The sequence below is a fragment of the Lemur catta genome, chromosome 9, assembly GCF_020740605.2.
Source record: "Lemur catta isolate mLemCat1 chromosome 9, mLemCat1.pri, whole genome shotgun sequence".
Classification (NCBI taxonomy): domain Eukaryota; kingdom Metazoa; phylum Chordata; class Mammalia; order Primates; family Lemuridae; genus Lemur; species Lemur catta.
The window spans coordinates 79,315,547-79,325,295 of NC_059136.1; the positions used below are offsets into that span (position 1 = coordinate 79,315,547).

General features: G+C 38.2%; 1 protein-coding gene across 1 annotated transcript; it reads right to left on the reverse strand.

Moving 5' to 3' along the window:
- Positions 1-3,576: 3,576 nt before the first annotated feature.
- On the reverse strand, positions 3,577-9,749 carry TMEM70 (transmembrane protein 70). Its single transcript, XM_045561375.1, has 3 exons — positions 9,446-9,749; positions 8,108-8,213; positions 3,577-4,693 (listed from the first exon to the last, which is right to left on the reverse strand). Exons 1-3 carry the CDS (start codon positions 9,638-9,640, stop codon positions 4,236-4,238), a joined length of 759 nt encoding a protein of 252 aa, XP_045417331.1. The 5' UTR covers positions 9,641-9,749; the 3' UTR covers positions 3,577-4,235.

Below are 9,749 nucleotides of genomic sequence, written 5' to 3' on the forward strand. Positions count from 1 at the left end.
ATGCTTCAGAGTAGCTGAGACTACAAGTGGGAGCCACCAGGCCTGGCTTCCCATTTTTAAAAAGGCAAAAATTCAAGGAAGAAAGAACAAATGGAGAGTTGCTCAATGAGCATAGAGTTTCAGGTTGGCAAGATGAAAAAGTTCTAGAGATCTGTTGAAATAATGTGAATATAGTTAACACTACTGAACTGTGCACTTAAAATTGGTTAAGATGGCAAATTTTATGTTACACGTTTTTTTATCACAATTTGAAAATAAATTTAAAAGCTGTAAAAAAAGGCAAAAACCCATGAATATCCCTTGTGGTCTTAAAATACCATTTCCTACTAAAAGGAACCAGGACTCTTTGGAGACATTATTGATTATAGGTCTGGGGCAGAAAGTGTACAAGATGAACCTGAAACACCTTATCATACTAGATAACCAGTTTAAAGAGGGTTCCACTGATCAAAGATGGCTGTTATTAGTTTCCTGCTGTGGCTGTAACAAATTGCCAAAAGTTTAGTGGCTTAAAACAGTGCAAATTTATTCTCTTACAGTTCTGGAGGTCAGAAGTCTAAGATCAGTTTGACTAGACTAAAGTCAAGGTGTCAGCAGAGCCAGTTCCTTCTGGAGACTAGGGGGAGAATCCGTTTCCTTGCCTTTTTCAGCTTCTAGAGCTGCAATCCTTACATTTCTCCACCCTCAAAGTGCATCACTCCAATCTCTGCTTGCATCATCCCATCGCCTTCTCTTCTCTTCTAAGGACCCAGTGATTACAATGAATCCAGCTGGATAATCCAGGATAATCCATTTTAAAATCCTTAATTCCATCACATCTGCAAAATCCCTTTTGCCATATAAGGTAAAATTCACAGCTTCCAGTGATTAGGACATGAACGTCTTGTGCCATTATTTAGCTTACCTATATGACTATATGAACATTAATAATATAGTAACTGCAATAAATTGAAATACGTCAAATATACTTAAATCCATGAGTTCATGCATATTTAAGTCTACTTATCATCAGATGATACTAAGAAACAAACTCTGTTTTAAAACTGGCAAGTAAAGGGATCAAGCATTTATCCTGACTCTTTTGTACAAACTGAGTTACTAAATAGAGAGGGGTGAGTTTCTTTCCTTCCTTTACTCTTATCTCTTTTTAGCAGTATTTCAGCTAATAAATGGAAAAGGAATAATAGAATATAACCATTTTGCATCACCTAATGAATTAATGGACTTAGGCATTGAGCATCAATAGTTGCTAACATCACAGAGACAAAAAGATGGTATGTACCTTTTAATGGAAGAGCACTGTGGTGACCAGCCTTCGCGATGGCACCCAATGAGCCTTATCTCCTGGTGTGCACCCCCTTGTGAATCCCTTCCAACACTGAATAAGGCTCACCGTGTAACCAATAAAGCATGCAGTGACAGCATGTGACTTCCACATATGTCACACAACGCATGGTAGCTTCCACCTTGTTCTCTTGGATGACTTGCTCTGGGAAAAGCAGGCAGCCCTAAAGAGAGATCCATGTAGTGAAAAACTGAGGACTCCTGCCATCACTTCTTGACCTTTTGGCTAAGATCCGGTGTAGTATTTGAGACCTCCTGCCAAAAAGTTAGCGCCAAATAGTCCTGAGTGAGCCATATTGGAAGCAGCTCCTTGTACCCCAGTCCAGCCTTCAGATGACACCACACCAGCTCACTTGACTGCTGCTTCCTGAGAGAACTTGAGCCAAACAACTCAGCTAAGCCACTCCCCAATTGCAGACCTATACTGTGCAACATTATAAATGTTTATTGTTGCTTTATGCCTTAAGTATCAGGGGCAATTTGTTATGCAGCAATAGATAACTATTAATAACAAAACATCTATGAAGTAGTTTTGTCCCAAATAATGAAACCTCACTCTGATGAAGCTTTAAGATCTACCTATCCATTTATAGGAAATAAAGAAGACAGAAGCATGTTAAAATACAGCTCAGTTCATGATCAGAAAAATCTAGATCATGAGAAAACCTAAAAGACAATTGTTTCTTCAACAGATAATTTGTAAGGCAAAAGAAAAAAAAGAGTGAAAGAAATAGAGAAGCCCATAAAACAGTCTTTAAAAGACATTTCAACAATTGGTATGAATAAGATATCTTATTTGGATCTTAAGCCAAACAAAATGTGGGAAAAAATTACAAACCAGTTGGAAATTTAAGCAAACTTGGTATTTGATAACATTAGGGTGATAGGGTTTTTTGTTTTGCCTTGTTTTTGTAGGTATAATGGTATTGGGTTTATATTTTTAAGGAAGTCCTTATCTTCTAGAATTACAAAATTAAAGAAAGAAATATTGTGACTGAGATTTGCTTCTCAAAAAAGTACAGGTCAAGTGGTTAGGGTCTAGATTAAATAATATCGAGTACAAATTGGTAATTGTTGAATCTGAATGAGTCATGCAGGTCCACTATTCCATCTACTTTTTTATGTTTGAAATTCTCAATAAAAATAAAAGCCAACAATAAAAGTATAAAGTGTTCTAAAAGAATGAGAGGCTAGGCATAATCCCAGCACTTGGGTAGGCCAAGGCAGGAAAATCTCTTAAGCCCAGACCAGCCTGGGCAACATAGCAAGATTCCATTTCCACAAAAAACTTTTAAAAATTAGGCAGGCGTGGCCGGGCGCGGTGGCTCACGCCTGTAATCCTAGCTCTGGGAGGCCGAGGCGGGTGGATCGCTCAAGGTCAGGAGTTCGAGACCAGCCTGAGCAAGAGTGAGACCCCGTCTCTACTAAAAATAGAAAGAAATTATCTGGCCAACTAAAAAATATATATACAAAAAAATTAGCCGGGCATGGTGGCTCATGCCTGTAGTCCCAGCTACTAGGGAGGCTGAGGCAGTAGGATCGCTTAAGCCCAGGAGTCTGAGGTTGCTGTGAGCTAGGCTGATGCCACGGCACTCACTCTAGCCCGGGCAACAAAGTGACACTCTGTCTCAAAAAAAAAAAAAAAAAAAAAAATTAGGCAGGCGTGGTGGCACACATATGTAATCAGTCCTAGCTAGTTGGGAGGCTGAGGGGGAAGGATCACTTAAGCCCAGGAGTTGAAGGTTGCAGTGAGCTGTGATTGCACCACTGTACCTCAGTCTGGGCAACACAGCTGAGACCTCATCTCTTAAAAAAAAAAAAAGAAAAAAATCACAATACAATTTTAGGCCGGGCGCAGTGGCTCACACCTGTAATCCTAGCACTCTGGGAGGCCGAGGTGGGTGGATTGCTCGAGGTCAGGAGTTCGAGGCCAGCCTGAGCAAGAGCAAGACCCGTCTCTACTAAAAACAGAAAGAAATGATTTGGACAGCTAAAAATATATATGGAAAAAAAAATTAGCCGGGCATGGTGGCACATGCCTGTAGTCCCAGCTACTCGGGAGGCTGAGGCAGGATTGCTTAAGCCCAGGAGTTTGAGGTTGCTGTGAGCTAGGCTGATGCCATGGCACTCACTCTAGCCTGGGCAACAGAGCAAGACTCTGTCTCAAAAAAAAAGGAATACAATTTTAACAAATATGTCCAAGCAAAGACATATTTCATATCTAATGGCCATTTTGTTACTTTTGGAAGCAAAAGCTAGCATAGAGACTATTTTATAGAAGGTACTGTCCACGTATTTAGTACCAGTGATTTTCCTACGGTGATAGGGTGCCAAGCAAGAACATCGAAAACAACACTACTTGGGTTACCGTTTCCCTGATAGCTAACCACAAACTCAACTATATGTGAACGTTCTCATTATACGCAATCATGCCAGAGGAGGTAGGCAAAACCTATGTGCTGAACCAAAGGAGACAGATTAACACTGCTTCTCATAATTTGTGAATTTTTCAAAGTTTTTTAATGTGGGAAAAGAATATTCATATACACATAAAAATCCACATACAAAGAAAAAAGTAACTCTCTCATTTGTTTCTGACAGATCCCCAGTTTAGAGGCAACCACACTTAGATACAGCTCTTAAATTATCTGTTATATATCATCATGAACATGTATATTCACACACCTTAAGCACAAATGGTAGATAACCATGTTTTGTTTTTCAAACATAGCTTATTTTACTGTCAGTTATCATTCTCTGAAAATTAAAAGCTGTTTGATAATTTCAAATTATTTTTAACAGTCACTAACAGAATACAAAAGTAAAGACAATTTTATTATTATATATTGAAACATAAATCACATTTAATCACAAACATAAAAACAATATGCTCATTTCTCCTCCTTAACCTGTTTGTTTTCACTGGTTTCTTCCATATCCAAAGTGAATGGTTTGTCATAACCCATTAGATGGATATAGTCTTCAGGGTCTGGAAAGAGCGTTGGATTAACTAACAGTGACTTTGTTTTAGCAAAAAATGTGGTAAACACATGTGTGCTGTCTGGAATCTTCACGTCATTCTGGTGGAACACTGTACTTGTTTCTGAAAGCACAACATTATAAGTAATGGCTTTGTAAGTGTCTGTAGCTGCCTCATGGTACAACCGAATGACATAGCCTTTTGTAACAAAGTGAAGCAGCACTGGAGTGATCACTGTAAAGCTTCCTATGATGCCAAAAAATAAGATTTGCAAAAGAAGATTTTCAGACATAATATTGTTTTGTGTAAGAAAGTATGGTAGACATGCAAAGCTGATCATACTTGTAGAATAAGAGAAACACTTCACACCTAAATGGGGGAAAAAATGGGAGAAGATCAATACTTTCAAGTTTTACAGAAGAATCAATCTATCCTATTAATTCTTCCACTTTTCTACTTACTGTGTCATCATCAAAACAAACAAAAAAATCAAAACACAAATATAGTGTTTATTACATGCCAGGCTGTTTTAAGTACTTTATACATTTTATTCTTTATAATTTTATAAATGAATTAACTATAATTCATTTATAAATTAATGATAAATTTAAAATTTATAATTTTAACATGATCCTAATAAAAATACCATCTGTTTGGAAGATAGACAAATTGAGATCCTAAACAAGTTAATTATAAAGTTCATTTGGAAAAAGAAAAAAGAGGGGGGGCAAGTCCTTTGAAATATTAAACACAATAGAAAAAAAGAATATAAATAAAATAGTAGGGACTGGTGTACAAATAAACAGACAAATCAATGGAACAAAAATGGAAAATCTAGAAATAAACTCAACTGTACGTGGAAATAAAGATATCATCTAATTTCAGTGGGTAAAAGATGGACTTTTGAGTAAGTGGTGTTGGGACAACTGGATAGCCATATGGAAAATGATAAAGAAAAAGGGATCATGCTATCCCTTATACCATATACCAAGAAAATTCCAAACAGCCCAGATATTTAAATTAAAAAAGTAAAATCAGAAATAAAAAAGTACATGGACATAAACACCATAACCCAAGTAAAGACACAAATGAGAAAATGGAAAAAATATTTTCAACTTATATTACAAAAGGTTAATACCCCCAATATATTTTAACCTAAAAGGTTTCTAGAAGATGAGAAGACAAATAACCCTATTTTAAGGGCAAAAATGCCCATAGCCCTTAAACAGATAAAATGATGCTAAACCTCATAAGAAACATTCAATTAAAACTATAGTAAGATACTGTTTTTCCCTCAAATTGGCAAAAGCCAAAAGTTTGAAAACTGTTGGTAAAGCTGTGTTACTCCCATATGGTGCTGTTGGCTGAAGGCTTAATTATCTTTTATCAGTAATTTAAAAATATTTCCTTCCCTCTTTCCACAGGTAGTTGCTGTAACATTGGTACACATCGGATACAATGGGGACCGAGTTGCCTCCTATGTAAAAAAATCTCCTCAGCCCTTCCAAAACACTTCTTTTTCCCTTACTTTCGTCAAATTGTAGTGGGTTAAATAATGTCCCCACAAAATACACGTCCATCCAGAACCTCAGAATGTGACCTTATTTGGAAACAGGGTCTTTGCAGATTTAATTAAAGATTGAGATGAGATCATAATGGATTAGGGTAGACCAATAAGAGTATCTTTGTAAGGACAGAAGAGGAGAAAGAGAGACACAAATTCAGGCATGTAAAGACCAAGGCAGAGACCGGAGTTATGCAGCTACAAGCCAGAATGCCAAAGATTTCCAGAGCCACCAGAAGCTGGAAGAAGTAAGGAAAAGAGCATGGCCCTGCTGACACCTTGATTTTACACTTCTCAGTGCCAGAATTATGAGAAAATAAGTATCTATTGTTTTAATTCACCAAGTTTGTGGTAATTTATTATGGGAGCCAGAGGAAACCAATATACAAACATACTATATTTTGCCTGGACTGAAGATACAATTGCTAATTTCCAAACACACTCTTGGCTTTCCCATCTTCATGCCTTTCTTCACACAACTTATAAACCTGGGATGTCCTTCTTTCACATCTCTTCATATTCATATTCTATTCATCTTAAAAGACCCAGCCAAAATTCCAGGCCAATGAGGCCCTCTCTGTTCTACCTTTTTCTCTCTCTAATGTGAAAATAATACATCTGCCTTCTGAACTCACATCTATTTTCTCTCTAATATTATAAATTATTTATTATTAATGTGTTCATAATATCTTTCCTACCAGACTCTAAGATTCTGCATTATCTTTGAGTAACATCCCTGACACAATTCGTAGTGAATACTATGATGGCATCAGTAATTATTTGTTGCTGAATTAACAGTACTGTCAACTAAAAAGCCAGTTGTGTCTTTAGACTAGGATCCATTGGTAGTTTAGAGAACCTCCAAGAATGGTATCTCTATCTTCATGTCTCTCAGTTTCTTTATGGAAAAAAAAAAAAAACCCAATCCCTGATACAGTGGCTTTCTATTAATCATACTATAGAAAGAACTCAAACATTAAATTCCTCTGTAAGTCACAACTCTAGAATGCTAAACACCATGGATAGCTATGTTCTTCCAAATATTACATCCTACTCACACCAAAATTAACCCGTTTTCTCCTTTCCAGAAAGGAGTCAAATGGGAACAAAACATAAATCAATAAGCCTTCACTGTATTTTAAGAAATGGTGCCTGTGTTCAGACAGAAGGGTACCATGGAAGTCACTGTTAAAAGATATCTCGATGGCATCAATATAGGTATCCCAGGCCACTGAGATGGGACACCAGACTCAATGGCCTACTCATGTATTGACTTCCGAAGAAATTTCTAATCACCCAAAATTAGTTATTCCAATTACTTCAGAACTCTACTTAATGGTGATGATAATCAGTCCTTCCTAAAAAGTTCTAAATAGCTAAAAATTGTACTTTAAACATACTCTAATGTCACACACTTGAAAACGTACAGATTTCCAGAGTGAATTTTAAATGACCACTTGACACCATCGTGACCAAAAACACAAATGCAAATGTGGGTGCTCAAATCTTGTGGCCATACCTGGCTATAAACATCTAGATGTTTCAGATTTTATTTTTAGATTATTAGAATGAAATGCAACCTCTGGAAACTTGAACAAATCACATACCTAAGTTCTTCTGACCTTCTCTACTAAATACTAAATTATGATCTAAGGAAAGTGCTTTAAACTTATAGCTATTTAATAAACTTACGGCTGTCTTTTCTTTCTCCATAACTTTCTACCACCTGGAAAAGCTACTGGATAAATGTTTGATGTTTGTCATAAATTCTAAGATGACCTGAAAAAAACGTATAATTTACATGTTTTTTAATTATAAAAGCAAACATGCTCACTTTAACTGTCAAATTTAGAAATATACAAAGTAAAAACTGAAAATTCCCCAATTCTATTCTGAAAAGTTAACCACTCTTAAGAGGTATTTCTTCCATACTTTTTCTTCTGCATATTCAAACATTATACAAATACACACTTTTTATTTTTATTTTGTTAAACAACCTGAGAGAGGTGACCAAAGGAAGCTTGAGTGTTCAGCTGTAAGACCACAGTCATAATACAGCCTCCAAACACCTTAAAATCCCCTGCCTCAAAAAAATTATAATCTAAATTTCCTTATGTCTTATAATTAAAAGATGCTATAACAATAGGTAACATATACTAAAAATATTTTTTACAATTAAAAGGAAAAAAAAGGAGATATCCTCACTTGTGATTACCCACCAAATACTACTCGGGCCAGATTCCCAGTATAAATCAGCCTTCCATCTTCTGATTTGTCAAGTTGTGTATGTGAGCATCGAACACATCCTTCCCAACAAACAGGCATCTATTGAAACACAGACCATCACAATATGAGTTAATAGTAAATTACATTTTCAACCAACTTTTAAATATTTTAAAGTTTATTTTTTAAAATGCAATGAAGAGAACTTGTCACATGAGGTGACATAGGAATTCTCCCAAAATAATCCCAGTCACAAACAGAAAAGTGACAAGTTGGAGTTTGTCAAGTTTGCATCCCAGCTCTCAGGTTTTTAGGTCTAGCGTGACCTTGAACAAATAAAAATAGTTTAGTGGACTAGATTCTACTGTTAATGAGGACATCATTCTCATTCGATTTAAATACATTAGCTTTTAAAAAAAATAAATAAAATTTAATTTTTATACAATAATCTAAGTGAAACACTCTGCAAATTCACATTATAAAGTCCAGGCATTTTTAATATTTCTAAAATATTTATACTATAGCTAGTATTTAAACAAACAAAAAAATCTCTCGATTTCTAAAGGCCTTGTAAATACCTTGCATCCTCTGTTCAACAAGAAAAAAAATTTACTTGAAATTCTACATCAAATTTCACGGAAACAGAAGAGTTATCCGAACATCCGAAAATGAATTTCACAGCGTATACATTTTTAAATGTAAAAGGCATGCCTAATTCCTTCATGCTGAAATTTTATTAGGTTCCAATTTCCATTTTAGGCATTTCTTCCAAGATTCAACAAGGCTTGCCAATCCTGACACTTTACAGGGCAGAATCAGGGGACAATTTATTCAGATTAACACGAAAGGATTAACGTCCACATCCCCACTTTTCCCAGGGACCATAGGAATTCCTAAAAATAGAGCCACCTTATAAAAAAAATGGAATTCAATCAGGCCGCTGGGGCTGTTTTCGGCTCTTTGGGTGCAGCACCCAATTTCTTTGCAAATTAACCCTTCTAAGCTTCTGCTCAAGAGTAGAGAAGGAAACAAGCCGAGTTGCCACTACAAACTGGCTGGATCTGGAACCACGTGTAAAATGCTTGGAACCGCCTAGAACAGTAACCACTTTCCAACCATACACCTAGGCTGGCCAAGGCTGTGAGCCCCGGGGCAGCAGCCGAGCCCCGAGCCCTCGGCCTGCTACTTCTGCAAGCCCCGCAGAGGGAGGGCTCCTTCCGCACTCGAGTCACGGACAGGCGGGAGCGGTCACCAAGGGCCGCCGGGACCCCGGAGCCGAAACTACGCCCGCCTTCCCCAGCCCAACTGCGAACTCGAGCCCTCGGACGGCCGACCTGCGCTCGCCCGGGACGCCAGAGAACGGGCGCGGCTCCCCACAGCCCCGCGCCGCCGCCGCCGACCCGCTCCGAGAGCCCGCCGCAGGAGGCAGCCCGCGGGCCTCGGGGCGCAGTGGCCGCCCACAATGCCGTCCTCTTCCAGCTGAGCCGCACTCCGGACGCCCACCGGACGCCCAACGCCAGAAGCAACATCCCGCGTTTGAGAAGCGGCCTCCGACAGCACCGCCGCAGTAGCCCACAGCCACCAAACCGGACCCCCAACCCGACGGCGGCCTAGATCGGCGGCGCGCGCCCCGCCCCC

Bases quoted from the DNA above. Each gene is read 5' to 3' on its own strand.
- TMEM70 (XM_045561375.1), bottom strand. From the start codon at position 9,640: ATGTTGCTTCTGGCGTTGGGCGTCCGGTGGGCGTCCGGAGTGCGGCTC. The intron at 8,214-9,445 runs GTCGGCCGTCCG...GTGTTTCAATAG, and splicing joins GGCGTCCCGGGCGAGCGCAG to ATGCCTGTTTGTTGGGAAGG. The intron at 4,694-8,107 runs GTGGGTAATCAC...TCCCCCATTTAG, and splicing joins TCTGGCCCGAGTAGTATTTG to GTGTGAAGTGTTTCTCTTAT.